The sequence below is a fragment of the Phytophthora parasitica genome, assembly GCF_000247585.1.
Source record: "Phytophthora parasitica INRA-310 unplaced genomic scaffold supercont2.25, whole genome shotgun sequence".
Taxonomy (NCBI): Eukaryota; Oomycota; class Peronosporomycetes; order Peronosporales; family Peronosporaceae; genus Phytophthora; species Phytophthora nicotianae.
Window position 1 is genome coordinate 141,090 of NW_008649011.1, and position 27,993 is coordinate 169,082.

The 27,993-nt window shown below is 52.4% G+C and overlaps 16 protein-coding genes across 18 annotated transcripts; 7 read left to right on the forward strand and 9 right to left on the reverse strand.

Moving 5' to 3' along the window:
- Positions 1-89: 89 nt before the first annotated feature.
- PPTG_11734 (hypothetical protein) lies at positions 90-3,210 on the forward strand. The gene is made up of 7 exons (XM_008906873.1): positions 90-393; positions 454-1,057; positions 1,133-1,729; positions 1,801-1,905; positions 1,976-2,035; positions 2,100-2,231; positions 2,298-3,210. The coding sequence occupies exons 1-7, from the start codon at positions 119-121 to the stop codon at positions 2,370-2,372; spliced, it is 1,848 nt and encodes a 615-aa protein (XP_008905121.1). The 5' UTR covers positions 90-118; the 3' UTR covers positions 2,373-3,210.
- On the reverse strand, positions 1,877-4,627 carry PPTG_11735 (galactokinase). The gene is made up of 3 exons (XM_008906874.1): positions 3,189-4,627; positions 2,922-3,110; positions 1,877-2,856 (listed from the first exon to the last, which is right to left on the reverse strand). Exons 1-3 carry the CDS (start codon positions 4,044-4,046, stop codon positions 2,389-2,391), a joined length of 1,515 nt encoding a protein of 504 aa, XP_008905122.1. The 5' UTR covers positions 4,047-4,627; the 3' UTR covers positions 1,877-2,388.
- PPTG_11736 lies at positions 4,147-6,861 on the forward strand. Of its 2 annotated transcripts, XM_008906875.1 has the most exons (4): positions 4,147-4,503; positions 4,572-4,644; positions 4,707-4,938; positions 5,018-6,861. In XM_008906875.1, exons 1-4 carry the CDS (start codon positions 4,249-4,251, stop codon positions 6,582-6,584), a joined length of 2,127 nt encoding a protein of 708 aa, XP_008905123.1. In that variant the 5' UTR covers positions 4,147-4,248; the 3' UTR covers positions 6,585-6,861. The 2 variants fall into 2 exon arrangements, with proteins under 2 accessions (XP_008905123.1, XP_008905124.1); XM_008906876.1 differs by having other exon boundaries at positions 4,572-4,938.
- On the reverse strand, positions 4,529-7,890 carry PPTG_11737 (hypothetical protein). The gene has a single exon (XM_008906877.1). It carries the CDS (start codon positions 7,836-7,838, stop codon positions 6,633-6,635), a length of 1,206 nt encoding a protein of 401 aa, XP_008905125.1. The 5' UTR covers positions 7,839-7,890; the 3' UTR covers positions 4,529-6,632.
- A 166-nt stretch (positions 7,891-8,056) lies between these two features.
- PPTG_11739 lies at positions 8,057-10,590 on the reverse strand. 2 transcript variants are annotated; one of them, XM_008906879.1, is made up of 3 exons: positions 9,763-10,590; positions 9,612-9,691; positions 8,057-9,534 (listed from the first exon to the last, which is right to left on the reverse strand). In XM_008906879.1, the coding sequence occupies exons 1-2, from the start codon at positions 10,506-10,508 to the stop codon at positions 9,658-9,660; spliced, it is 780 nt and encodes a 259-aa protein (XP_008905127.1). In that variant the 5' UTR covers positions 10,509-10,590; the 3' UTR covers positions 8,057-9,534; positions 9,612-9,657. The 2 variants fall into 2 exon arrangements, with proteins under 2 accessions (XP_008905127.1, XP_008905126.1); XM_008906878.1 differs by having other exon boundaries at positions 8,057-9,691.
- Positions 8,532-9,627, forward strand: PPTG_11738 (hypothetical protein). The gene has a single exon (XM_008906880.1). The coding sequence runs from the start codon at positions 8,587-8,589 to the stop codon at positions 9,556-9,558; it is 972 nt and encodes a 323-aa protein (XP_008905128.1). The 5' UTR covers positions 8,532-8,586; the 3' UTR covers positions 9,559-9,627.
- Positions 10,591-10,639: 49 nt separating the features above from the next.
- Positions 10,640-12,420, reverse strand: PPTG_11740 (hypothetical protein). Its single transcript, XM_008906881.1, has one exon. It carries the CDS (start codon positions 12,292-12,294, stop codon positions 10,831-10,833), a length of 1,464 nt encoding a protein of 487 aa, XP_008905129.1. The 5' UTR covers positions 12,295-12,420; the 3' UTR covers positions 10,640-10,830.
- Positions 12,421-12,534: 114 nt separating this feature from the next.
- Positions 12,535-13,826, forward strand: PPTG_11741 (hypothetical protein). Its single transcript, XM_008906882.1, has 4 exons — positions 12,535-12,683; positions 12,770-12,842; positions 12,913-13,383; positions 13,468-13,826. The coding sequence occupies exons 1-4, from the start codon at positions 12,574-12,576 to the stop codon at positions 13,768-13,770; spliced, it is 957 nt and encodes a 318-aa protein (XP_008905130.1). The 5' UTR covers positions 12,535-12,573; the 3' UTR covers positions 13,771-13,826.
- A 246-nt stretch (positions 13,827-14,072) lies between these two features.
- On the reverse strand, positions 14,073-14,880 carry PPTG_11742 (hypothetical protein; the record flags this gene model as incomplete). The annotated part of the gene is made up of 2 exons (XM_008906883.1): positions 14,073-14,318; positions 14,395-14,880. The coding sequence occupies 2 exons, from the start codon at positions 14,878-14,880 to the stop codon at positions 14,073-14,075; spliced, it is 732 nt and encodes a 243-aa protein (XP_008905131.1).
- A 201-nt stretch (positions 14,881-15,081) lies between these two features.
- PPTG_11743 (hypothetical protein) lies at positions 15,082-15,702 on the reverse strand (the record flags this gene model as incomplete). Its single annotated transcript, XM_008906884.1, has 1 exon — positions 15,082-15,702. The coding sequence occupies one exon, from the start codon at positions 15,700-15,702 to the stop codon at positions 15,082-15,084; it is 621 nt and encodes a 206-aa protein (XP_008905132.1).
- A 127-nt stretch (positions 15,703-15,829) lies between these two features.
- PPTG_11744 (hypothetical protein) lies at positions 15,830-17,039 on the forward strand. Its single transcript, XM_008906885.1, has one exon. The coding sequence runs from the start codon at positions 15,861-15,863 to the stop codon at positions 16,815-16,817; it is 957 nt and encodes a 318-aa protein (XP_008905133.1). The 5' UTR covers positions 15,830-15,860; the 3' UTR covers positions 16,818-17,039.
- PPTG_11745 (hypothetical protein) lies at positions 16,865-18,384 on the reverse strand (the record flags this gene model as incomplete). Its single annotated transcript, XM_008906886.1, has 3 exons — positions 16,865-17,662; positions 17,738-17,844; positions 17,904-18,384. 3 exons carry the CDS (start codon positions 18,382-18,384, stop codon positions 16,865-16,867), a joined length of 1,386 nt encoding a protein of 461 aa, XP_008905134.1.
- A 198-nt stretch (positions 18,385-18,582) lies between these two features.
- PPTG_11746 (hypothetical protein) lies at positions 18,583-19,020 on the forward strand (the record flags this gene model as incomplete). The annotated part of the gene is made up of 1 exon (XM_008906887.1): positions 18,583-19,020. One exon carries the CDS (start codon positions 18,583-18,585, stop codon positions 19,018-19,020), a length of 438 nt encoding a protein of 145 aa, XP_008905135.1.
- A 66-nt stretch (positions 19,021-19,086) lies between these two features.
- On the forward strand, positions 19,087-20,625 carry PPTG_11747 (hypothetical protein). The gene has a single exon (XM_008906888.1). The coding sequence runs from the start codon at positions 19,173-19,175 to the stop codon at positions 20,547-20,549; it is 1,377 nt and encodes a 458-aa protein (XP_008905136.1). The 5' UTR covers positions 19,087-19,172; the 3' UTR covers positions 20,550-20,625.
- On the reverse strand, positions 20,171-22,387 carry PPTG_11748 (hypothetical protein). Its single transcript, XM_008906889.1, has one exon. The coding sequence runs from the start codon at positions 22,306-22,308 to the stop codon at positions 20,587-20,589; it is 1,722 nt and encodes a 573-aa protein (XP_008905137.1). The 5' UTR covers positions 22,309-22,387; the 3' UTR covers positions 20,171-20,586.
- On the reverse strand, positions 22,362-27,990 carry PPTG_11749 (hypothetical protein). Its single transcript, XM_008906890.1, has one exon. The coding sequence runs from the start codon at positions 27,794-27,796 to the stop codon at positions 22,469-22,471; it is 5,328 nt and encodes a 1,775-aa protein (XP_008905138.1). The 5' UTR covers positions 27,797-27,990; the 3' UTR covers positions 22,362-22,468.
- Between the last annotated feature and the right edge of the window lie 3 nt (positions 27,991-27,993).

A 27,993-nucleotide genomic window follows, 5' to 3' on the forward strand; every position in this document is an offset into this window, starting at 1 on the left:
AGTCAAAGCGGTTTGCAGTCCATCCATCTTACAACCTGTGTAATTAGATATCCCTTTTATCGAATTAAATTATGAATCAGACTGACTGTCGCATCAAATATTCGATCGAAAGTGAAAAATGCTGCGCAACGCTCGATCCGTCGGTGTTGCTGTAGCTACGCTGACACCTCTGACTGCTCTGGCTATTGGAGAAACAGCGCAACATTATGACAACAATAATAAGGTCGTATATGCAAAGCAGCAGCTGCTGAAATGGAGTCATTCTTGCGCATCGGAGCAAAATATCGAAGGCTCGAAGGCAACCGCTTCCATTTGGCTGGGCACTGCGCCACCAAAGTTCCCATATTTATTATCAATCTCAGCGGGCGACAACCCAGCGGTCGTCTCTAAAACGTAGGCATATCGTTGTTTCTGGAATTCGAAGGCCGCATGACTAAGTGGAGACCTGTGCAGACTTCTAACAGGTGTCAAGGTGCTGGGATCGTACGATGAGCCAACGCGAGATACACTGGAGAGACTGACTGCTCCTACTTCTACGCTAGAACTTACTGTGCACAAGATTGCCACACGTTACTCGGCCCTGAAGACTGTTCTGCACGGAAATATTCCGGAGGATTTCGATCCCCGTGTCGGAATGAAAACTAGCGCCGAGGATACGATGATGGATGCGTTGCTGGACGCGCTACGAGACCTGCAGTACAGTGATACGTGTAGTGACGCCAAGAGCGATCCAGATGCACTGACAAACTCGACAGCCGGCGAAGTTCCCGCGCCTCCTGTATTCTTGCTGAGGGACTTTGATACACTCAGTGATCAGGAAGCTGAACGATGGCTCCGTTGGACTCATCAAGTCTCGAGTGAGGGCTTAGCTTACGTGGTGCTGTTAACTACCTCAACTGTTACACCATCCAAGGCGGAGTGGATTCAAGCGCGTCATCAATCCGGACTGAGCGGCGCTGGATCGGAAGGTGTTCAAGATTTCGTTGGCATTCTGTTGCGTCCAGCAAACAACCTTGTGGATTCCACTTCAGCGGAAGAAAAACTGCACCATCTTGCGGTACGATACAGCAAATTCCTTGCTTTTTTGGTAGCGTAAGGGCCTAACGTTTGTTTTGTTGATGCCGATGTGTAGGAATTGCACGATTTAAACTTGTTCTCTGACTCCGAACAAGTGGATGAGGAGGATGGAGATGCGACAGAGGATCAGAACAATCGAGCTACAGAGCTGGAGTTTATTTTGAAGACAACCGGGAATTGGTGGAGCGATATTGACGAGATTTGCCGGCGATTAAAGGACAGCAATCTAAACAGCGTGACGCTGCACGAAGAGCGACTCGCTATCATCCAAGAAGTATGCAGTGCATTCAATCAAGACACAGAAGTCAAACTGCTGGAGTTATTGCACTTAGACGGAAGTCTGCAGTTTCCACAGGGAAACCCTGCCAGCCACAACTCCGAGTCCTCAGTATCCAGCGATATCACCGACACGTCAAAAGCTTTTAGCGCGCTGGAAACCTGGAAGTGCCTGGAAACGTTGGCTAATGTGACTCCCGTAACTGGCGGAAGTTCACTAATTGCTTCTCCACAACAACTATTGGATCAGAAAGACAAGACGCCACTCAACTGCGTGAACCCCGTCGAAGCGTTATTGCCGTTTAACTACCGCGAAGAGGGCGAACAAAAGTTCTTGGACCTGATCGACCAGCAAGTATTATTTCTGCGTCCGAAGGTACGTCACACAAAGGTTTAGTCGGATTGTTGTTACTGTTTATTGACATTTTTACCGTACTACAATTGCAGGATGCTGTGGAGATTGGAGTGATTCCGTGCAAAAAAGCTGCATTAGTGTCTCCTTGCTGGATCCAGACACGACCTGCTGTCAAAAAGGCCTTCGAGAAGATACATGTAAGATATTTCTCTTTGCTGCGTGTTGTTTTTGCTGTTCTTAGTAATGCTATTTGTTGGCTCGTCGCAGAGGAGTGATACATACTTCAGGGTCATTTTAGAACTCGACCGCTTTGCTGCCAATGTTGAGGTAAAATGCTTCAGCTGTGTAGGATACAGGTTCATTTTGCTAATAAATCTGGATGCTGTTGCAGATGCGAAAAGAGGTTGAGCAGTACGAGCAAGAGATAGCGGAGCGACGAAAGTCTTTGTTCGACATGAAACGAGACTTCACGATTCTTCAGTTTTCGATGACACCGGCTGAGAAAGCACAGCGGAAAGCCGAGGTATTTTTGTTCGTCCAGAGTATTATTACGGCGACGAGCTAACGTTGATGCTGCTTTCTTTACTAGCTTGCGCTGATAGACGTCGAGCTGCAAGCAAAGGATGTGTACCTGGAAAAACTTCGCTCGTTACTGACTCCGTGATGCGAGAGACATCAAATTAATTCGACATCACCACGTAAATGTCTGCTCCAGATGCAGGAGCGGATTCAAACATTGCGTTCGCGGCGTCAGACGACGATATTCCTCGTTCATTGTAGTAGCTCGACCGAATTGATTCCATGAAGGTGGTCACTTTGGCCTCTCGCACCAGCGCGACGATACAGCCTCCCCACCCTGCACCTATAAGCCGTGCTCCCAAAGCACCAGCGGACATAGCAGCATCGACCAGAGCGTCCAGTTCCGGACAGCTACACTCGTATAGTGCCTTGCAACCGTGATGACTCGCACTCATGACATCTCCAAGACTTTGTAATTGCTTTTGCACAGCAACATGATCCGATGAACGCTGAACTTCTTTCGCCAGTGAAGTACACAGTGTTTGAAATTGCTCCACTCGTTCAGCCTCGCCCCACACATGAAGAGCTCGTTGTTGCAACTTGAATGACGAAGCGGAAGCAATCACTGTCTACATAAAGTCACAGATGTAAAGTGTTAAGAGGCATCATCATGTAATGCACAAAACACACGTACTATCGCGGCTGCTTCCAGTGAGGATCCCCTGAAGAGCTCTATAATCGGTTCACCAAGGTCGGTCTCGATCTCAGCCATTGAATATTCCTTCAAAGGACAGGAAGTTGACGCCAGTTTTTCTAACTCGCGAAACGAAATCCCGTCTCGAGAACCTTCCAATCCCTTCTGAACGTCCACAAGTCGTGTAATCTGGTTCGACAATCACCATACATTAGTACTGACCCCACACACACGATGAAAACCTTAAAAGTAAGTACTACGTAGTACCTTTCTCCAGTCTTCGATTCCTGCTTTTTTGGCTATCATTTTTGCAGCGAGAGCGCATTCCACGACACGCTTATTGAATCGAGTTACAGCATCGACGGCCTTCTCCGCCACCACCAAGCTATTGGCAACGACGAACGTCACTCCAGCAGTAGCATCCGGAACGTTGACTGGCATACTTCTCGCTGGAACACTTGAGAAATCTAGATGCAGCGCCACTCCACGCTGTGCCAAGCACGCCACCGCCTGGTCCATCCCGCCTCCCATGGTTCCTACACGATGCTCTGCTCGTCTACATAGCTCTGCCAGCTCCGGTCGTGTTATTGATAACTGCAGTGCACTACTTGTGGCTAAGGCTGAGGCAACAACCAACGCACTGGAGCTGGATAAGCCACAGCCCGCAGGGATGTCTCCATCAACCAACATCTGTAGCTCCATTTCTTTGCTTTGAAATGCCTCTGGTCGATCGTCTCGAAGCCCCAGTACTCCACACAACACGTAAGAAGCCCACATCGCACCCTCCAGCTCGAGCTTTTGCTTGTTTTTCTGTTCTTGCTCATCCAATGACAATATCACTGATTTATGCTGTGGTTTTGCATTTGCCACATTTAGGGCCACCTCTCCTACGTTGCTTCCTTTTACCACACTAAAAGCCACGTAGACACTCTGCTCGATTGCCATGGGCAACACTGCGTAGCCTTCGTAGTCGACATGCTCTCCGATGAGGTTCACACGACCAGGAGCGCGCGCGACACCAAGTGGCGGTTGTCCGAAGCGGCTTTCGAATGCCCTTGTCACTTTTGTCAGCCGCTCGGAGGCTCCATCTACTAGGGACAGCGCGCGGAACTCTTCGCGGTCCATGGTTGAAGTGACAATCACTCTGTCCGGATATGTATCTTCGTATATAATTGGATAATTGGATTCAATTGAAGTGGTCCACTCGATAGGCCTCTATTTGAGCTGCAAGTTTCATGTGACGGCGCATATCAATTGCACCTGCAGCATTGCGCGGTGTCTGGCTGCTGCTGCATTCCCCCACCTCTCGCTTGGCTTACGCTGAAGTATGACGGTGAAGTCTCAGTTGTTGCGAGCGCAGCAGCCGCGCGTGCTAGTGGTGGGTGGCGGTCCTGTGGGTCTGGCTACCGCCTTCATGCTCGAGAAGCTCTACAACGTGCCCACCCGCGTTGTGGAGCGTCAGCGCAGCCCCACATCGCATCCGCAAGCACATTTTATCAATCTACGGACGATGGAAGTTCTCTATGCTGCAATGCCAGAATTTCACGACCGGTTGTTGGCCCAGGCGGCGCCCAGCGTGCTTGTGAGTGGTTGAAGTGGTTCAATGTGTCAATGTGTGTCAACTGAGTTATGGACGTTGTGTGTGAATAGTGGCGCGACTACATTTACTGCACGGGAGTGGGTAAAGCTCGAGAAATTGCGCGTGTTGATCAATTCGGTCCCTGTAAGTGACGACGGATTGGAATGGTGATAGGAAGTGAGACTGAGCTTGCATTTGGTGTGAAGGTATCCCACGTGATACGGTTAAGCAGGCAATGGCTACTGGTGACAGTCTACGGAAGTCCTTAGCAGCGTTGTCACCGACACAGTTCCTGCACTTCCCGCAGAACCGCTTCGAAACGCTGCTGGACGAGTTTCTGGCTGAAAACAACGTCCGTGTGGAACGTGGCGTCGAACTCGAGGGTCTCAAATTACCAATGGACAGTTCTGCCACAACACAAGTGACGCTGCGCCACATGTAAGTTTGTTTTGGAGTGATGTCGTTGGTTTGACTCACGAATTGATTAAGGACGACGTTGTGTTTGAATACTTGATAGGGATACCAACGCACTCGAGCAGGAGACTTACGACTATGTTGTGGGAGCTGATGGTGCACACAGCCTGATTCGTCAACTCTGCGGCATTGACATGGTTGGGACGCGCAACCTTCAAAGTATCGCCAACGTTCACTTCACGAGCAAGGCCTTGTCAGAAGCTGCACGCGAAAACCCGGCTATGCTGTACTTTGTGTTCAACAAGGAAGTGGTCGGCATTCTGATCGCCCATGATTTCAACCAAGGCGAGTGGGTCTTCCAGATCCCATTCTTCCCTCCACAGGAGTCGATCCCTTGGGACTTTTCAACTGCCCAATGTAGGGACATAGTGCGCCATATCCTGCCCAAGAACGTCAAAATCAGCGACGACGACATCAACATTCTGTCAGCTGGACAGTGGAGAATGGGAGCTCGAGTGGCAAAGCAATACGACGCTGGCAACCAACGCGTATTCCTCGTGGGTGATGCTGCGCACCAGTTCCCTCCAGCAGGAGGCTTTGGCATGAACACGGGGCTGCAAGATGCACACAATCTGGTCTGGAAACTTGCTATGGCGATCCAATCGAACGCTGAGAACTCGACTGACGCTGATGGCATCAACACTGAAGCACTGCTGAAGTCGTACGGCCGTGAACGCCAACTTATCGCGAAGATAAACACGCAGTTCAGTCTGAGCAATGTGGCTCGAACCATGAAGATTCCACGAGCACTTAACGTATCCCACGACAACGCGCAGACCTTGGCGAAGATCATCAACTCGGCACCAATGCAACTTCTTCCACTGCGAGCCCAGCGGGAAATTGCTCAGCGTGTTATGCGTGTGGGAAAGATGCCGCTAGGTTTGTTAGACGAAGCCAAGGATGCTGGTGGAGCGGGCAGTTCATTGGGTAATCGCATGCGCTCCAGCGTACAAGAAATCGTGACACGTCGTAAGACACTGGGCATGATGTTTTACCACTTTGACATTGGATTTTCATACGACGCAGCTTCGTGGGCGACGCGTGCAAAGAAACTCATGGAAGACTCGGCTTTAGACAAGTCTGTGGAGTTCCGAACTGAAGTTGGCGATGGTGATAACATCATCTACTCTCCAACATTCCGCGTAGGCGAGCGGTTCCCTCACTTCTGGTGCTCTAGTGAGAACGAGAAGGTGTCCACTCATGACATGATTCGTCTTGCTCTGCAGAGTGGAAAATCCAGCAACGTGCAGTTTGTTCTCGTCGTTGGTGGCCGTGATGCTGCAAAGGCGATTAAATCCTGCTTGTCTTCTGGCTCACCAGCAGTGGCGAAGCATATTTCTCTCGTTGTGCTGCGCTCCAGTGCTGACGGCTCGGCGAGCGTGGATTCTACTATTGAGGATGTTCAGAAATCCTTGATGTTCAGCTCGGTGTTCTCGTGGCATGTTCTTGAATACGATAACAACGCATGGACCAGCTTCATGAACAACAAGGCGGCCGCTCTTGTGCGCCCTGATGGCCACGTTGGTGCACTGTGGAAGACTGAGGAGCTCGATGACTTGTCTGGCGCTACGCTCACGCGGTCAATGCAGCAGGCAATCCAGCTTAGCTAAAGACTCGGGAGTGAGAAATAGAGTGAATATGTTGATACTTTAGTGAATTTACACGATCGCTTCCAGCTCCCGTCGAGCAAGTGGTATCTCCTTTAGAGGCTGCAGTTGCCGCACTGGTCTCCGCATCTCCTGTCGAGAAGAGCTGCTGGTATGTACACTATTGCTACTGACTGTGACGACAGTCGGACGTGCCAAGAACGGCTCCAGTTCACTGGTATCGGCACTCATTTTCTTCTTCGAATGCCCCACGTTCGAAGTTGACACAGGAACTTCAGGTACGAGAGAAGCCGGTTTCTCTTCTACTGACACAGTAGGCGGATTAAGTGTGTACAACGCCGTACTGATAGCCACAAGAGCCATTGCCACCAGCGCGTTGTGACCAAATGGTTTGCCGTTGAAATGGGCCTCCAGCAGCGCTGTAAGTCCCATACCTCCAACAACGGCAAAGCTTTTCTCCACATTACCGCAGTCTCGAATCACGAAGCCCACCAACACTCCTCCTAGTGCTTGACACATGAGTGCAGCTAGCGTCATGACGCTCCAGCCGTCCCACATACCGTCCTGCGAGTCTCCGTCCCTTGTCAAGAGTCCGTCCTGTACAAAGGCCAGCGTCAAGAGCGTCATCTCACCCAATACACTGAGCTCCACTGTAACCATGTACTGGTTACGTTTCTCTCGCTGTAAGGCTCTCTGGATGATACTCCCGGCTAAAGCAGATAGCACGGCGCCTAGCAATGCCTGGTACATTCCGGTGAACACGACGGCGTCCGTCTCACGCTGCTCATCATCCTCTGGGTCTATAGATGACGTCGTCATCAGCACTGCAGCTACGCAGAGCAGTGTCAGTGCCACGAGCTGGAGCGGAGACTGACGCGTGCCCAGTAACAGGTACACGAGCAGCGCTGTCCAGATGATCTTGGTCTGATTCAGCACGTTGAATGTCACACCATCCAGTGCCACCACGGCCGCATGGTTCAGTAGGTTCTGCAGTACGTAAATGAGTGCTGGAAAAACTGTCGTGGCCAAGGCGGCGCGTAGTTTCCACGTCTTGAGTTGGTTGAGCAGCCCGCCTTCCCCACGTGTGAGACTGAGAGGCACTAGTGCCAGCAACAACTTCAGGAACTCCACAACCCCCACACGCAGACGAACGTCACGCGCCTCACTCGCGTACCAGCCCATGAGCAGCGGCTGTACCCCCACCTGAAGCGTCAGGAGAAGCAGCAACGTCGCCTGCCTTGCCGTGGACGCCGTCATATCGGAATGACTTGGAGAATGTCCGATTCTGCCCCAAACTGGCAACAATCGAAGCGCATTCTAAGATAAATGTTGACAGGGTTGCAGTTTGAGGGTGTTTTTCGAGACAGATGAACGATGGGATGGATACCTCGAATAAGCTTTGATGGTGGTGGCGAGGAGGCAATGACAGCGGGTTGCCATACCGGCCGATGACCCGGAGTCTATTTCGCAGTTAAACGGTTGGAGAAAAAGGTTTTAATAGATTCGATGGTGTTGACAGCCAAGTGGCAGCAACGGTGAGTATACTTGAGGCCTTGCTCGTGCTTGAGCCCTTGCTTGGTACTTGTAATACCACGCTGAGCTGCGTTGATAACTGTTTCAGTTGGGTATGCTGAACTTCATTTTAGTCTGAGGTGACTTCTTCTACAGCACTGGCAACTTCAGCAATCGCATTCGGTGGTCGCAAACAGCCAGTTTTGATAGTCTCCGAGGAGTTAGTGCAGGGCTGCTGGTCCTGAAAACAATACCAATTCGGCATTGACATTGCATCAAACTCTCTAGATATGGAGACATTTGGGTAGTGCAGCTTGGAGCCATCCTCATGCACACCTTGTTTCATCACGGAGCTGGCTCACTTTCACCAAGGCCGCTATTTATGATTGACACATGAACTGTATTTGGACCGACTAGCTCACGTTCATTGGCCAATCAACAGCAGATTGGTCACGGGTAAAGTCGCAGCGTTGCGGCTGGGAATTGTGCATGAATGTCCCCTGGAACGCACACGGGAGCACGACGCCATTATTTGCGGCCCCATCCCAAGAACTCTGGTGATTGTGCCTTCATTTCCGTGTTGCGTTTTGGTATGACCCCACTGCAGCGCGTGGCGACATTGCTTCTCGTCTGCGTAACCTGGAGAGCTCCTCAGGTCGTCGCCGACGTCTCCGCAAGCACCCTACAGGGACCGAATTCGATACCAGTGAGCGCCAATGCTTGGGCCATCGGCAGCGTCTCTGCCGGCTGCTCCCAATGCCGAGATAGCGGCAACTGCTCCGTCGCCATGAATGACACGTTGTCCGGTGTGTTTTGTGGCGACCTTCATGCTTCAGCAGACACACAGCCGTGCTGTTGTCCGTACTTCACCGAATGCCGAGTAACCCGCCAGTCCAAGACTTGCAAATGCGGCGGACCGTGGCCGTTTGCCATACGTCACGAGAGACTCTCAGTAACAGAACCAGTGAACGAAACAGAGATCCTGACAGAAGAGAATATCTCGCCGGAAGTCGACGACCCGATGAGCAACCAAATGTCCGTCTCCACTGAGATCCTGATCCACTTGTCGGCGTATCTTGCGCTATTTGTTTTTGCAATGTATGTGGATCAGTGGGTGGAGTGTTTCAGTGACTTCAGACGGAACCAAATGGTAGCGTACGGAGAGGCGGTTGATATGAAGCTGCTGCGCTTCCGCCAGCGCTTCGGTAAGCGGAGGCGGGACTCTCAAACGGATACTGAGACCGACGATAATCTGCCGCTGCTAGTGTTAGAATCCCCAGCTCCAACCTCAAGACCTGCTTTCACCTTTGAAGAATCTGAAGTCGAAGATAGTCCCAAGGATGCCGTCGAGAAAGCAGCATCCGAACAAGTCGTCGTTGTCACTGTTCCTGTTGATGTTGTCCAAGAAGTGAATACCAGTCCACCAACGTCCCCTTTAGAGCTGGAAGAAATCCCGTTAGAGTAATAATCTTTGTGATAGTTGAGTGCGAGTTCGTGTGTATCATAATATCAACCTACATTCACAATTATTCCATGAAGGCTCGTCCAATCTTTTCCACTGCAATTAGACGGTTTGAATAGAAGTTGAGCCGCTTTGCCTCTCACTGTTCCCTTTGTTAAACCTTTCCGCTGCAATTAGACAGTTTGAATCGAAGTTGAGCCGCTTTGCCTCTCACTGTTAGTCCGCGTCTCGTCATGTGAGCCATCGGCTTCAGCATCAGCACTCTCCGTTGCCTCTCCAGAGGAGGATTGAGGTCGCAATGGTGTCGTGTCATTGTCAACTTCAGCTTCCACTTCAGCGACGTCAACAGCTACTGCAGAGGCAGCTACAGCAACAGCAGTGGCACTTGAAGCAGCATTCTGGTCCCTTGTTCTCTGCTCGTCATCTGAGTCACTGTCCACTGTATCTACGACACTCTCTTCGCCTCTCGCTCTCGCCACCGACGGAGAATTGGCCAGTATCTGATGGTTGCTGTTCATGACCTTGTAAGGCCCCGCGCACATTTTGTCATAGGCCAGTAGCCCCCAGGCGATGAGTGAGAGTCCCACGAATAAATAAAATCGCGTGGTCATAATCTGTTCCTCCCTGGCGCCGTCGAAGCATTCGCATGAGTCCGAGAAAATGGAGGTCATGCATTCGTTGCGGTACGAGCAGCAGCACGGCTGGAAAGTGCTCAGCACGTCGCCGCAGAAGACACCAGCCGACTGGTTGTGTACGGCTATTGAGCAATTCTCGCCGTTGCGGCACATGGCACATCCTCGGTCTTCAGGCGCGTAGAACTCCATGCCCATGCCAGCTTGATGCCGAATATGATTCTCACCGCCATAGCCGTAGCCAAACATGGACAGCGGCTTGGCCTGTGAGATACCCACGAGTAGCAGTAAGGCGAGTGTGAAGCTGTGCGAGCGAGTCATGCGGTGTATCGTATACGCTGTGTAGGAGGCAGCAAGGTGGTCGATTTAGTAGTCGGATTCGAAAGGAATTCCTGGTCCGACCTGTTGAGAATTAGGTTGCAGCAAGGATTTGATGATTCGATAAGTTGCGTGAGATTTGCAATGTTGCCGCAACGTGCAGGTCGAAGAACAACGTAGGTTAATCCTTTCATAAGGCAACTTGGGCTCTACTGCGTTCTACCGTTGTAATAAAGAATTGCATGTTGTTGCCAAAGAAGAACAACACAACGCCTGAGTATGAAGAGTCTATTGGGCTTGACACAAACGAGAGCGCAGGTCTTAGTTACGAAATATTAGCGGGCTTGAACACGTTGAAGCCGTCGCCTGCCGTGCTCATGAGCACGCCTGGGCACTGCGGGTGGAAGTGCAGCTCCTTGATGTCGGTCTGGCCCTGGTGGATGAACAGCAGCTGCGGCGGCAAGTCCAGCTTGGCCTCGCCGTTCTCGCCCTGGACGGGCACAGCAGCCTCGGCATCTTCTTCGACTGACATATCCCAGACCGAGATCTGGTTGTCAGCGCCCGACACAGCAAGCACCGACTCGTCGGTCGGATGCCACTCAATAGACGTGACTGGTGCCGTGTGGTACCGGAAGTGAGCCACCGGGTTGTCGGCCTTAAAGTTACGCAGGTCCCAGATCTTGAACGAGCCGTCGTCCGAGCCCGACGCGAGCAGGTAAGCAACGTTGCGGTTCCACGTAATCACGTTCACATCATCGTCGTGGGCAGTGACATCCAACATGCTGCCAGCCTTCCGCCTGGTGTCCCAAATGCGCACGGTGCGGTCTGACGAGCACGAAGCGAACACTGACGCCTCGGTGGGGCTCCACTGTAGGTCCTCCACAGAGCTCTTGTGGCCTGTAAAGGGTACCTTGTCCACACTCCACGCACCTTCCGAGTTAGCCCAGAGGTAGATGAACTTGCTGCAGTCGCCCGTAACCAGACGACCAGCTTGTACAGGAGACCAGTCCATTGCGAAACCTTCGTCAGCATGTCCCGAGAACGTGTATACAGGAGCTTGCTTGGCTGGCAGCGGAGCACCGGCCTTGCCATCTAGTGACTCGAGCTGCTTCGCGATGTCCCACAGATGCACCTTCTTGCGGTCGGACCAGGTGGCCACGATGTTAGAGGACTGAGGCATGCAACGGATGCGGTTCACACCACCAGGGTGCGGGATGGAACGTGACTCGAGCACTGGGTCGCCCTCCGTCTCATCCTCATCATCCGAGTCGTCGTCCTCTGAGTCTGAGCCGTCATTGTGCTTGGTTTTGTGCAGCTCCGACATCTTCATGACCGTAATCTGGTTGTCGTCAGCGTTGGTTGCCTGTGTGCCGGCCACCATGAAGACGGTCATGGGGAAGCGACTGCGCACGGCTCCGAGGTTATCGGGCACGACATCAATGCTCAGTGCAGGCCACTCGGCCGTCATGGCATAATACATATCGTACGCGCTGCTGTCGTAGTCGAGCACTTCATCGTCCTGCAGCTTGTCCACACCAGGCATAAACACCTTCTTCACTTGCTTCTCGGCCTGCTCATCGCCGTCCATGTCCACGTCCTTGTCAGCGCTAGAAGCTTCGCCATCCACAATCTCCTCGTCGCCATCACTCTCGATCATCTCCTCGTCCTCCATATCATCACCGAACGGGTCCTCGAACACCAGGTCTTCTTCTCCATTGTGTTGCTGTGCCGTGTGGCGCTTCACGTCACCTGAGAATTCAGCGGCCGCGCGCTTCTTCTGCTGGCTCATGGCTCCAGGATGCAATGCAGTGGCAAGTGTCGGTAGCGATACGCGCCGAATGACAGGTCGCGGGCCAATGATGCAGGTCGACTGCCAATCAACCGTTTTGGTATTACCAAGTGTGTGATTGGTGGCTCAATAGTAGCTAGAATCACTAAACTCAAGTGTAGCCACAAGTGAGCACAAGATAGTGTGGACAACATTGCTTAGGGCTTTTTGATCAAAGAACCGGTATTGCAACAGGTATTTTGGTGGTTTGACCGCATTGAAAACGTGCGGCCAGCGAACATGCTCAGCTCCTTGCGGCGACGTCCGGTGGCGCTATTGCCGCGCAGGGCACTCGGTGCAGCCCGCAGTAAACACAGCAAGGAGGATATCGAGTTGCGCGAATCAGTCAGGTCAGAAATACGCTGGATATGGTCTCAAAAATAGACGCTTTTGCCGATAGTATCCGCAGCTGACACTAATATTTGCATTCCAATAGGAAGTTGGACTATGACGGATACCTATGCGGTCTGCTGCTGCCAGTGAAGACGCGTCCATCCTTCTTCGCCATTGTACGTTGCTGTGTATTGCAATTGCACTCAGAAGTCTGCACCATGTCTAACAACTCGTTTGCAACTACAGCGCGCGCTGAATGCCGAAATCGCGACCATCAAGGACTCGGTGCACAGCAACCAGATCACTGGCAAAATCCGTATGCAGTGGTGGCGCGAGCGCATCTACAATTTGTACGAAATATCATCCGCGACAGGCACGGAACGACCGCAGCAGTCGACGATGCTGCTGCGAGGTCTGGACAAGGCCATCCAGGAGCACGACTTGACGCGGCGGTGGTTCGAGCGAATGCTGGACGCGCGAGACCAGGATCTCGACCGCGAAGAGGTGCAGAGTTTGCACGAACTGGAGGTCTACGCCGAGCAGACGGCCTCGTCAATGATGTACCTCACGCTGGAGTGTCTCGGTATTCGCGATGACACAGCAGACCGCGTAGCTGGTCACGCTGGCGTGGCAATCGGCTTAGCGACGCTTCTTCGAGGAACACCGTATCACAGTTCCCGACAACAGTCTTATCTGCCGGAGGACCTCATGAACAAGGTACAGATCGAAAGCCTGATCCATGGATTTGGTTCCCGTAATCCTTATGCTAAGCGTTGGTTTGTGTTGTTTGTCCGATTCCAGCATGGCGTCACCGCTGAGGACCTTCAAGCTGCGGTGGAAGATCCCAAGCTCGGTGAGAAGGTGGCGCCTGTAGTGTTTGACGTAGCCTGCCGTGCAATGGACCACCTTCATCAAGCTCGTTCGCTTCGGAAAGAGTTGCCTAGTGAGTCACGCAGTGCGTTCCTACCACTGGTTAGCTCTTCACTGTATTTGAAAGAACTTGAGACGGTCAACTTCAACGCCTTCGCCCCGGAACTGCAGCAGCGGAATATGTTTCAGCTGCATTTACAGGTACTGAAGCACTACTTCTTGCGCAAATACTAGAGCCCTGTAGACCTGCGCAATACAAACACAATACACTATACAACAACTCGTACTCCTTTCTTCATTGGTTCCTTGCTTTGTTTAACTGGAGCTTCTACCGCTGATTCCAAAAGCCACTTGATCGATGAGGAGAACTGCCCAATGTCAGGGCTCATGTAGCTCCTCCCACAGACCTAAGATACACACGGAAGCTTGTTCGTCTTCCGTCACTTCACACATGTAGGCCGTGGTCTTTGTTGAGCCTTCTTGACGGCACAAGCAACGCTAGAGAAGGCAAGGCCCCTCGCAGGATCTTCAGCACCCTAATTCCTCTGTTTCTTGGCCGATCCTACTGTTTTGTTGCCACTGCCGCCACTGTTCGGCGTTCCCTGCTGCTGTTGCTGTTGACCGATGCTCGATGACCGCCGCTTGGCGTCCAATGCCGCCAGTTGGCCCTGCAGTTGGTCCTTTTTCAGCTTGACGCGGTTCTCGAACTCGAAGCCGCTCTTGAAGTAGTCCAGACGCGACGGTGCCGAAATATGAAGCAGCTCTTCCTCAATAGCACAAGCCTAAAGAAAAACAGCAACACATTAAATCAAGGAATCCACGCAAATAAGACTCGACAGCTCTGAATAAGTCGCTTACCACTTGTAGTAGATCTTCGTATGTGGAGCAGCGGCTGGTGTAGGCGTCGCGAATCTTAGAGCGGACGGCCTGACGCTCCTCGATGGTGAGGTACATCCTCCAGTCCTGCATGGTTGACGACTGGGAAACGCTGCGTGTTGCCGTCGTGGCACTGACATTGGTGCTGGCCACGGTAGAGCCTCCGGTGCCCGTAGTCGAGAGGCCACTACTGCCCCCGCGGAAGGATTGGTTGGACGACGGGCGGTTGTACGCGCCTGAGGACGTGACGGCGCGCAGAATCTGGGGCGGGTTCGTGTTAGGCGTAGCGTGTAGCACCGACGGGATTGAGTTCATGTTGTTCATGCCCACACCCAAGTGGCTGGACAGTCCTCCAGCGTGGCCGTGGCCCACGCTGCTGGCCGCACCGCCACTTAACGTGCGCTTGAGAGACGGGATGGCCTGCGCCGAGCCGTTGGCGGGGTCGTTCTTCATCTGGCCGAGGTTCATCGCGATAGGCTTCTACGCATACAGCGCAAGCTTCTTTGTTTTTGGCCTTCCCCCTTTTGTGAATCCAGCGGTAATATCCCGGTTTACCGGTGTCAGAAACAGCTGGCTTTTTTTCGCGAGGACCTCTCTACGGTTCGCGAGTCTACCTGACGGTACTTGACGTTGACGACACTCTGATGTTTTTGTTTCACTCTATAATTCTTATCTCTGCAGAGGATCGTGCGGCCACACCACTGGCTGGAACGCATCGCAGAACTCATCGAAGAGCGCGTTCAACGACGTTTCTAGTGCTGCAACCTGCGGGTTTTGCAGGGCAATACCGCCTCTTCGCTTCCATTTCCGTGCTAGCTCGCGGGTTTTCGCACTCTCAATTTCGCGCTGCAAATGGCCTGACCTACTTGCACTGGCCGCAGCAGCCGACTCGGCTTTGAATGCCTGCTGCTGCTTGTTTTTATTCTTCTGCGGTGGCTTCCTCTTCTTGCCCTTGGCGCTGCGTTTCTGCGTGTGCAGCTGGAGTTGCTGCGCTTGAACCGACGACTGGAAATGTTCTCGCCACTCATCGCTCAGAACGTATCCGTACTCGTATTCTCCATCAACTTCGTCTTCATCATCTTCAAAATGTGCGTCATTCGTCGCAGCGGCAGCAGCGACCGACGGAGCCATCTCATTAAAGTATTTCGCTGAGGACGGCGCCAGCCATTGCACTGGCGCAAACGTCATTGGCGTGAGCCATCGCCTCTCCTGCCTCTGCTGCTGCTCGGAAAAGATCCGCGGCCAGGCCTCTGGGAACGGGAACGGCGGTGGAATGAACGAGCCGTCCATTGCGACTTCAGCCACGGCAAAGATGAAACTGTTTGTAAGCGTATATACCGGTTATGTACCGACAGCGGTCTTGTATTCGAGTTGGGGCTCTTATTCGGAAGATGGATACATCTCTTTCTAGCCAGTCAGTAAGCGCATCACTTGATAATCTGCCGAAAATGCCGCCCCAGAAGAAGCGCTCCCGTGGCTCCGGCAAGGCACCGATCGACCCCAAAGCCGCCCAAACTGAGGATCATGAGGTGGAGATGATGGAGGAGGACTCGGACAGCAGCGAGAGTGAGGACGACCTAACGTTCGCGCCTAACGATGGAGCCGACGATGACGATGACTCGGACGACGAGATGGACGGAGGAGAGGCCGCTGCTGCTGCCGGTGGCAATGTGAGCGTGGATTTCCTCTTCTCAGATCCGCGCGAGGCTCATTTCCACAGCGTTAAGCAGTTTCTTCTGGCCTACTTGCCGCCCACGCAGCCCTTCGACGTGTCTGGACTGGCCAATGCCATTGTGGGCCAGGTTACGGCTGGCACCATGGTCTGCGTGGAGGGTGAGGACGACGTCTATGGCTTCATCACTGCTCTCAACCTCAAGGGCTTCGCCAACGAGACTAGCATCCAACAGATCCTACAGTACGTGACCAAAAAGTGTCCGAGTGCTGAGTTGCCCAAGCTCCAGCAGATCCTCAATACCAAGAACGTCGGACTCGTGCTCAATGAGCGCATGGTAAATCTGCCATACCAGCTGGTACCAGCGCTTCACTTGGCGCTTCACGAGGACATCGAGTGGGCGATCCAGAACGAGGACACGGAGGAGCTGCGCAACAGCTTCAAGATGGACTATTTCCTCATCCTGGCCACTTGTACAGAGGAGAAGAGCGGCAGCAGCGGCTCCAAACAGGGCAAGAAGTCTAAGACAGCGTATGAGCAGACAGCCAAGTTTTTCCACAACTTCGAGGACGAATTCCTGGAGCAGGAGGCGGAACTTTCCTTCTCATTCGACACTCCCTTGACTGAACGCGAGCGAGTGGACAAGAGCAGCAAGACTACAGTTGTGATGCTGCTAGAGCGCGAAAAACACAAGGCGGCGTTGGCCAGCATCTCGGCAATGATCAACGTGTAATTAGAATATTTAGCGCCCGCGTTTGACCCCTGCCCTCTTATGTCATTCTACTTCGTATGTCTGGCCATCCAGTCTTTCGCTAGCCCAATACTGGTTCGAAGATGCCGCAGCTCTTCTTCTTCTTCTGGTCGAAGGAAGCGACGACTTAAAAGGGATATTGGGGCTCCTCTTCTTGCAGTCTTAGCAGTTGGAGCGTCATCAACTTGATCGCTTTTGTTCGACTTTGCAGTTTTGCTATAGATTTCCTCAATGTCTCTCACTTCGAGAGAGATGCCATTTTTCCAGTATGAGGGTCCTTTTCGAAGTGGTGACATCGGCGAAGCTCTCCACTCGTCAGCATTACAAACAACTGCTTCACTTGGTCTATCGCACTTGACTGTTTCTCGTTTGCATTTCGCTGGAGTGTTCTCACCTTTGGTACGGACTGGCGTGGCCAGTTCGTTCTTGACACGATTCAGAGACTCTGGTGAGAATGCTGCTAGTTTCTCTTCAAGTGCTTGCAATTTGGCTCGTTGCTGTGAGACTGGAGAAGCTGGTCGAGGAGAGCTGAGTGGATCGTTACCAAGACGCCGATGGCGTCGAACTTTTGACTGACTTGCTGAACTGCTGTCAGTTGAGATGGAGCTATTAGAGTCGAGCTGCTGTTCTATCGACTCGCTTTTCATCGTGGTAAAATCACTTTGAAGTGCACGTTGAGTTTGGTCTTGCAGCTTCTTGGCTGCAGCCAGGATCGTTGCGTCACATTCTTCCTGACGATTTTGTACCGCGGCGTACATTTCGTCTTCGATTTCAGCAACTTTGTTGAGGTACTGCTGCTGGAGAACTTCCAGACGTAACGCGTAGCTCTTTGATGAGCAACAACAGAGCGAAAAATGGTTAGATCCTTGCGTTAGATGTTTTTTTAATGATAGCTAGCTCACCTCTCGAATCAGCCTCACTTGGTTTTCCAGTGCACGCTCTTCCTGCTTCTTGAGAAACTGCAATTCATCCATCGCCTGCTCCAGTATATTCTGCACCTGGTTTGCATCTGACAGACGTAAAATGTTAGCTCCTAGGAAAAATATTATGGTAAAGTGATGTACATACTGGAATCTCGATGTGCGGAATGTCGCTTCTTCTGCTCCCGTAATGCATTGATATGTTGCTCAATTGCCGCTTGAAGGGGCCGAGAGGAGCTACCTGCAAAAGCCCTGCTCAGTCGGTCTGCAGGTCTATCGTCTGCCACACTGCTGTTGTTGCTTGAATTGCTCTGTCGTCGATAATTCGTATACTGCCTTCTCTCCGTCACGTTTGCTTTCGACGGCTTTCGCTTCGATTGAGATCTATCTCTACTCGAACTACACTTTTGACGCTGGTTATTCTCCTTCTTTTTCTTCAATTTGCTCGGACGGTTGAGGAAGATGCGACGCAAGCGTTTGAATTTCTGTTGCGTCTCACTCTTCCCGTTCAACCCCAACGCAAGACTGTCACTGTCATCAACGTCACTTTCGCTGCTGACACTGCTTTCACTGCTGCTGCTGTAGTATCTGACATCAGAGTCTTCGCCACTGTAGCTGGATCGCGTCATGCTCGCTCTAATCGCAAACTAAGGTTACAAGCAGTTACCTCGTGTCCGTTCGAACTAGGAACCGACTGCAACATCTTAGACCAAAAACAAAAAAAATAGTCCGGACCAAAATACTTCCATATGATTGGCGGATGAAGTTGAAGTTGCCAGTCTGATCATTCTTGACGCTGGGTCCCAGTGTTCACACGAGTTTTCTCCATGGGGGTGATGAATAAGTTCTTCGTGTATGCCAAGTTGGTGGTTCTTCTGACAATTCGGATGACGGCAAAGTTGCTGCAAATGGGGACTTCTCAACTCGCTGAGATGACTCGTCGGCTAGTGGGAAAGTCTCGTGTCGATCTACAAAACGGAGACCAGCAACTACTGAACACTGAAAGTATTGACGACGCGGTGGAGAAGGACCTCACGGACAAGTGGGTCGCTGTCTCTGACGAAGACAACTGGGAGCCTGGTGGGAAGAATCTGCTGGATACGAACAGAAAGCCAAGCCACCGAGTATCCGAGTCAAGCACTGAAGACGAGCTGATCGAGTTCAGCGACGGAGAAGAGCCCACTGCTCTACTTCACTCAATTAAACGCGACCGTGCTGCGACTAAACTGATCAGCCCAGAGTCTGCAACGATGGTACTGCGCTAAACCACATAACAACTCCTACCGCATCAGGACTCAAGTAGCTACGGCACACAATAAAAGGTTGTCCGAGAGGCAGCATTGGTGTCGTGGACCTTAGTCACCCTAATTATATTTTCCTCCAATCATCGTTGTTTGTAGCTCTTCGCCAAGTCATCATGCCCTCCCGAGCCACCAAGCGCTCGATGTTGGCCTTCCTCTTGGCCATGATCGTGGCCATTGCGTGCATGTTGGTGCTTTCCAATCAGGTACCGAGTGTTGCGGCTGCCCCTGCCAATTCACGCGACTCAAAACGCTTCGTAGTCGATGAAGCGTTCGACGAAGACGAGGAGGAGGACGATGACTGGGACTTTATGGACGACGACGCCATCCTGGGGCTCTCAGAGCAAGACAACAATGACATTAAGACTGATACTGACGAGAGCAAGGAAACCTGCGTGGACTCGCTGCCCATTGATCTCGTGGACGACGACTACTGCGACTGTCAGGACGGTAGCGATGAACCCAACACGTCGGCATGTTCCCACGTATTGCTACACTCCGAGACACCTCCGTTCGGTCCGGAATTTAACTGTAAAGCGGACGACAAGATGGTGTCATTAGCCTTCGTGCACGACGGCGTGTGCGATTGCTGTGATGGCAGTGACGAGAGGGACGGACTGTGTGCTAACACTTGTGCCACCGAGTGGGAGCGGAGACTCCAGACGCTTCAGGAAAGACTGAACGTAGTGCAAAGGGGACTAAAACGTCGGACAGAGTATTTAGCAGGATCTGTAGACAAAGTACAGAAGCTCAAGGAGGACTTTGAACGACTTGCGGAAGCCTATCAGTCTGGACAAAGAGCGTTCGAGGATTTGCAACGGCAGGCACAACACAACCCGGAGCTGCGAGGACAGCTTGAGCAGTCGTACAATGTGCTGCGTAGAGTGCAGTATATCACGTACATCCAAAGTCGTGTGGTTGATCCGAGTACATTTTCGGACGCGGCATGGAAACCTGCTTTCGTCGAGCTGGTGGGGGAATGCTACACGTACACGGTAAACGAGAAGGAACTGAAGGGAGGAACCCCCAACGTCATCCCTCGCAAGTACGACATGGTGTTGTGTCCATTCCAGAACGTATCGCAGACTGAGCCTTTATATCCCGAGTGGACGAAGGCGGAGCGTCAAACGAAGGTCGGAGATAAAGTGGCAGATGAGAAGGAAGAGGAAGTAGAGGTGCCACGTCCCATCGGTCTTGGGATCTGGAATGAGTGGCAAGAGTCTGTTAACTTTGCGCGTGTGCAGAGTTACAACCATGGCGAGCCTTGTGCCAATGGACAGGAGCGTCACACACGCGTGGAGCTGTTGTGTGGTGAGCAGAATCGTGTCGTGTCTGTAGAGGAACGTGAGATGTGCCAGTATGAGGTTCGCTTCGAAACGCCAGCGGCATGTGGGCAAGCAGAACAAGACGTGTTGCAAGACGAAATCTCTCGCGTTAAGACTTTCTTTAAGACGAAGGACGTGGGTGAATTTGCAGGTCACGAAGAACTGTAATGTCGAATAGAACTGCGTTGAAGTATCGTCAACAAACTCACCTCGCCATCATCTTTATTAAACTTTGTTTGCGTGATTCAGCAGCTTCTTCGTCGTGCTTCCTCTTCAGTATCTCGCTCTCTTCTTCTTCATTAAGCCAACGCTTGCGTTCTCCTCGAACAAACTCCCCATATCTCCATCGAGTGTTGTCACCTTGTCCACCGAACGTGCACATTGCTACGCCTTCAACAAATCCGTTCACAAACTGTCCTCGAACACGAAATCCATTCGAGTACAGCAGCTCGCCTTCCCCATGGCGCACATTCTTCACAAACTCGCCAACATACTGCACCACATCATAGAGCCCCAACCGTACTCCTATTAAGCTAGAAGCGCCTTTTTCCAGTATTTCATTGGCCATCAGAATGTCAAATTCCAGCGGGAGATACACACGTTCACCACGACCATGAAGCTGGCCGTGTACCCACTCCCCACGCCACAATTTCCCATCAGGAGAGCGTAAACACCCTTGGCCATGGAAGCGACCACGTACAACTCCACCTTGGTACGTTGTCTTCCCTCGTCCACGATGCCAACAGCGCGAGCCTTCAGGAAACTCAAACTCACCATTCCACTCCCCCACCTCAGGTCGTTCTTCGATCTGCGGCTTGAACTCGTAGACGATATTAGCTTCTCCAGCCTGGTGTCCATTGTAGTAGTCTCCATCGTACACTAAGAGACCAATCCCACCACCTTTCTTGGCTTTACCTCGAGGCTTCATAGTTATCTTGCTGGTGTGTGCTCCTCTACCATGCATCTGATCATCCACCCAGTCGCCAACGTATCGAGCACCAGTGGAAAACACTCGAATGCCTTTACCGTGACGCTTGGAGCGTACGAATGTACCTTCATACACACCACCATCTCGATACACGTAGCGTCCTTCGCCATGAAGATCTCCTCTCTCGAAGGTGCCGTCGTACGTATCACCATTCGCGAATCGAATAGCCCCTGGTCCCTTCTGCAAGCCACGTTCAAATACCCCCACAGCTGTGCGTCCGTCACTCTCAAGTACGCCGGTACCATGAGGTTCATCGTCCTCCCATGCGCCTTCATATCGTCTTCTGTTGCTCTTATCTCCACTTCCGTACACACGAACACCTTGTCCATGTCGTTTACCATCCACGAAGTCTCCAACGTACGAGCCGTGAATGCCTCCAGGTCCATACGACATGCGTCCAAAGCCGTGGAAATTATTAAACCGGAAGCCTCCGTTGTAGACTGACCCATTGCGGAAGCGCAGCTCACCTCGGCCGTGACGAAAGCCTCTTACAAACTCTCCGTCATACACATCACCTGTAGCTCCATACACACAGACGCCTTTGCCTTCGTAGAGTCCTTTCTTCAGCTCGCCATCGTACTGGTCTCCACTTCGAGTTTGCCAAGTACCACGTCCATGCTTGAGTCCACGTAAGAAATCGCCTTCGTACTTCTCTCCACGTTGCCATGTCTTGGTCAACGGGTGCTGAGACTTGGGGATACGAAGCACGCCGAATCCTTCGAACAAATTGTTGGCAAATTCGCCAGTGTAACTTCCACCTGACCCAAAGGTGAGCACTCCTTGACCATGACGCTTGCCATCGACCCATTCGCCGTCATATACATCGCCACTCGAGTACTTGAGTCGACCACGTCGATGAATAGATCCATCGTCCCCAAGTCGCCACGAACTGACACTGTAAATCACGCTTCCTCCTGCCTTGGGTTTGCCTTGATTCATGGTTCCTGTAACGAAAGAAATAGATCCAGCGACTCTACAACATCAGACGCAAATATCTAAGCACATTTGATCCATCGGTCCCATGGATCCATTCCATTCCTTGTTATCCCTAAAACATGAACAAGTGTTTAAACACAGTCTCGTCAGTATCCTCTTTACCTTAGATGCTGCCCTTCTGAATGGGGGCCACCGGGAGCGATCCAGACTTGCGCGTTCCCAGACGCTTCTTGACCTTACTAGCCGCCACCTCTGGGTCTGGACGCAACGAGAACACGGCGCGAGAGCTCTTGAGGTACTTGTTACGACCATTGTCCTCACGAATGAGACTCTCCAGCACAACGTGAGGCGATACCTGTCGTCTCGACGCACGACGCTGAGTCTTCAATCGTGCCAGGTACCGTCTTGTACTCGGCTGTTTGCGTTGAAGACGACTGCCTGCTTCATCTTCCGCCAATCCGTCGCTAGTGATGCTGCTGATTGAGCTCTGGTTCCTCGAGAGTTTTCCTGGAGGGTTACCACGAGCAGCCGGCGTCTTGGTGTCCACACCTTGTTGCCAGGCCTTGCCACAAGACTCGTGGAAAGTCTGACCAGACATGACGAGGACCATGGACGTATGGAGGTGCCATTTCTCCGTGCCAGGAGCTCCAGATTGGCCCATACCAAAGGGAGGTTTCGACAGCGCAACGTGGCAGTATCCACACACATTCGAAGGGGGCGCATAGCAACGAGACTTGGCTCGCTTCAGCGTCGTGATCTGGTCGAACAGATCCACGCTAATAAGCGCATTTGCTGTCTGGTAAATGTTCTGCTCGTAGTTGTACGTGTCCAACATACCGAAGATCGTTGGCCGGAAATCTCCAAAGGCGCCACGGCCGTGTTCGTTCGTAATCTTGAACAGGATCGACTTGAGCGACACAGACGACGCCATACGTTCCAGAATGAAGCGGATCATCTCGTTCAGAGCCACTTGGAAAGCCGTCATCGCACCGTGGCCGCTGTTGCCACCACTGCTGTGGGTCCGAGTGACGGGAACGTTACGAGACGAGCTCTTGGAGCTCAGACTGCGCTTCACCGAGTTCTGGATACGTAATAGCTTGTCTAGTAGCGTAAACCAAAGCTTCTCAGCCTGCTCGTCACGGTTACGCAGCGAGTTACGCTGACACATGGTCAGGGCCACCTCCAACGTCTTCATGGCGTCCTTGCCCTCTTGTACACTGTCAATAATACGGTCAGACGACTGGTGTCTTGCAGCGCCATTGCTGCTACTGGAACCCCCAGCAGCACTCGATAACATGTCCGAAGCTCCAGTCGACGACGAAGACACAGCCGAGACGTTGTATCCGCGCAAAGCTGGCTTAAGGATCTTGAGTTTCTGCTCCAGACTCTGCAGAATAAGCGTCAGCGCACCGGTGACGTCGCCTGTACGCTCAAGCAGATACGCTTCAGCGTCTGTGATAGCGAACTCCTTGCATAGCCGCAGACACGCATCCACCTTGTAGCTGTCGTGGGATTCGAGGTACGGGAAGACGCCGGCAGGTTCGAACTCGCACAGAAGGCGCACAAATCGCTCCTGGACGGCAGGATCGTCAGCAATACGCAGCTTGGAGCGTTCCAGTAGATCCTTGACAACATCAGCTTCATCACTGCTGCCTCCATTCGTAGTCGACGAGGCCATGAGCACCTGCTTGAGGTACAAGAATTCGAGTTTGGAGCCCTCTTTACCCATCGACAGGAACTTCTGGATGACCTTGTTGTTCAAGTTCGGGAACTGGCCCAAGATGAGCGTCACGAACGCATAGCCATCAGTCTTCATGAGGGCTGGAGCGTGGGTCAGTACAGCTTCTTCAATAACCTTGCGACGACGACGAGTAGGCTCAGCTCCGTTACTGTCACGCATCTCCATGTCTTCCCCATCCACGGCCTTGTCGGTCTCCATGCGGATGTAACTGAACGCGTTCATCTGATACTCGTGATCCTCGTCAGCCAGATACGAAGCAATCGCCTGGGCGAAGTCGCCATTGTCCTTGTACAACAAGACCGCCGCGCGGTTCATCTTCTCTCGGATGACACTTGCCAACAGCGCCTCGTGGTTGTATGTCGCCTTATTCAACTTCGTCAATAGACGCACCAGCATAGCTTCACGACCAGCCTTGTCAAAGCCTTCCTCTTGTGAGGTTTCGGCCGAAACAGCCGACGAGCCGTTCGAAAGCAGCGACGCTGGGCCAAGAGCGAGGAAGTTCATCAGCGAATCCATCATAGACGCTCCGTCGGTCGAGCCAGCATCACCAATAGCCTGCGCACGAGCATCCGCGTACTCCTGTGGCTCAATCGATCCTCCACTGAGCAATCTGGCTTCAAACATAAAGAAGTGAGCGTGCTCTACCGAACTGAACGGACTCTTGGGGCCAAAAATGACTTCTGCAAGCGACAACACAATCGACAGGCGACTAGGACACTTGGTCATCTCAGCATTACGAGCTGAGTCGTATCGGCTGGTAGGGCGATCAGATCCATCCTTCTTTTCGCCTTCAAACTCCACACTAGGCGTGTCGAACATACGTCCCATAATGTTGAACAACTCGCGTGCATCCAAGTCGATAAGAGACTCCAGACGGGGGAATGGACGCGGGTTTGTCGATCCTGGCACTGCCTTTTCGAACAAGTGGTAGCAGATCTGCGAACGCACCTTTCCTAGCTTCAAAGGAGAAATCTGCTCATGCTTCGGGAACGTACGACCACTCAACGCGTACGAAATGTACAGCAGCAACTTGTAACCAAACAAACGCCGGCGTCGGGGACCACTGAGAGCTTCTTCTTCAGCTTTCTCACGTGCTGACAAAGCTGCAGGTTTAGCGATTGAGATCTTCGAGCTAGCAGTTCGAGTCGTACCTCCGAACGCTGATGCCAGACTGCTCACACGGCTTCCAGATGGCGCGCGAGTAGTTCGAGCGGTCGGCTCTGACGTTGGCTTCGCCTTTGATGCCTTCGCGTCGGAACAGGCCTCCAGTAGGACATCAATCGGTGTCGTGTAGTCGTCCATGCCTTCGTTATAGATGTAGATGAGAGCTGAGTACAGCTCGTGGTCATGACAAAGCTTGAGGATCGTGTCCAGGTCTAGTTCTGCCACATTCAGATGAAGCAGACATTGTTCCACTTGAGCGAGCTTTCCTTGGGCACTAAAGTGGTGAACAAACTCCTCCATCGCCACCGGGGAGAGGTTTCGTAGCTTTTCGGACAGAATATACGGCTCCAGCAACTCGATAAGCACACTGAGCTTGTTAGCGTCCTTGAAGCGTGTGTAGATCTCACCAAATAGAAGATCTGTGCGTCCGATAAGAGCGCAGTACTCGATGCAAACACCCGCCAGCATCTGATAGTGGCTTTTTGCCAAGTCTAGCTTCATTCCGATCTTGTTGAGACTCAGTTCGCCACCCGCAGCAGCTGTAGAACCCGGTGCATTGGCAATGGCAAGACGCACGTACTCCATGAGCAGATCAGCGACGCGCTCAGCCACACTGATAGGCACGAAATTCTTGGTCACTTCACCACTACGAGCCTTCTGCAGCGTTTCTTCCAGCTTCTTGGCAATATCAGGCGGATACGGCACCTCACCACACACCCAACGCACTTCGTCGGCACTTTCTTCGTGTCTAAACACATCCTCCTTCTCGCCAGTACGCTGATTGGTCTGACACATGTGCAGGATGTCCACGAGACACTGGTCGTTCTGCTTGTCACGGAAGAATACAGGCGGGAATCGGTCACGTGCTGCACGGTCAGCCGCAGCGATCTTCAATCCCTCATAGTGATCCAAAGCGAGTGCGAGAGCCTCGAGCCACTCGCCATCGTCCACTAGCAAATCGATACGTTGCGTCCACGGTAGCACACGAGCCGTCTGCAGCTCCTTGAGACCCAGCAGGTACAAAATATTGTAACAACCACGGAAACTGTTGGAGAAACTACGTGCGTTCTTGCCACGATAAGAGGCGAACACCAGCTCCAGCGAGGAAACGTCCACAATCTCCAGTTCTTGACGCGACATCACGTCGTACACGCAGATTTCATCGTGCGAGTTCAGATACACCACCACCTGATCACCCAGCCATTGAACTGCCATAACAGCGCTTGAAGACTCGATCTGGTCGTGTTCGTCGAACGTAGGGAAGCCATGACGCGCATGCGAGTGGTTCTTGCCACCAGGGAACACCACTTCCAGGAACTGCACACGGTTGCCCCAGCCACGCGCCAGCACCGGAGCGAGAGCTCTCGAGCTGCCAGGGAACGAAATCCAAGCGAATGCCAGTGTCGGCAGTACAGGATCATCCGGCGCAATGTCATCAGGTCGCGCCCAGCGGTAAATCACACGAACTTCAGGCTCGATAGCGATGACGAACGTCACTGTTTCAGTGCTCAATGCTGCAAGACAATACTGGTCTGTGAGGTACGAGATCTTGGCATTACCGGCAGACTGCGGCAGTACCGAAATGGACAGAATTTTGCCCGCTGATCCATCATAGAGCGGATCCACGTCGACTACGTACACCATTCCCATCATTTTCGAGAAGTTGAGCTTGTTCACCAATCCGTTGGTGTCCACAGAGACCAGCACAGGCTTCTGGTCCTTCAAGAAGCGGAGACTCACTACAGGGTTCTCATGGGCGTCCGACACAGCCTTCAGTGACGTTCCTTTGATCATATCCCACAATACGATGCGTCCGCTTTGGTATCCACACACCAAATAGTCACTACCGGGCGACACGTCCACAGCCGTGACGGGGCCGTCTCCATCTGCGTCGTTTGTGTTGCCCAGCACCTGTCGGATGTTCTGGAAGTGGTCGAAGATAATAACCAGCCCCTTGGACGTTCCAATAGCAATGAACTTGGAGTGAATAGCCACCACAGTGGGGGAGCCAGGGCCGTATTCCTTAAACTCGATATTCTTTCTCAGTTGGCGACTGATAGCCTCCATTGGCTCCACTTTGACCACGCCCGTGGACTTCTTCTCTGCTGCGACTGCAGCTGTTCCTGCTCCTTCTGCGATCTGCTTCTTCCTCTGGTTCTTCTTCATGGCTACAAGCCCCTCTCGTCGAGATTTTAGGGCCTTGGAGCGAGCGTGGGCACGTAGTCGACGCTTCACTTGCAGTGGGGAGATGAGCTCCACCCCTACGCAGCTCAGTAGCTGCTTCTCTCTCGCTTCAGCGATCTCTAAGGGCGTACGGAATTGCGTTTCGGTCTTGGTAGTCGTGGGAGGCGCGGCTTTAGGCGCTGGGATCACGTCCATGCCTGGTCCTGGCTCGATATTAAGCGTGAAGGTGGCGGGCGCGAAGAACAGGTCATCTCCGTCCTGTGAGGAGCCATCTGTGTCCTCTGCGCTCTTATTGGCCAGCTCTTCTTCGCGCAGGATCTCCTCTAGCGTGATGGCCGACAGATCCAACTCCCCCAGATCCTCTTCATCGCTCTCTAGCAACAAACTTTCCACACCGCTCATGGCTGCGACGTCCGCCGTTGAGTGGGGTACACGATGAGACTTAGTAGACGAGTGTAGCCGCTCTGAGCGCTGCGATAGAGCGCAACGTCTGCACGCGCCGTGGCTCGATGACTTCTCTCTTTTGAGCGGAAGTCCCCCTGATTGAGGTTTCTTGTAAAGAGAGATGAGCTGGATAATGATTCTTGTAGAGGGATAAA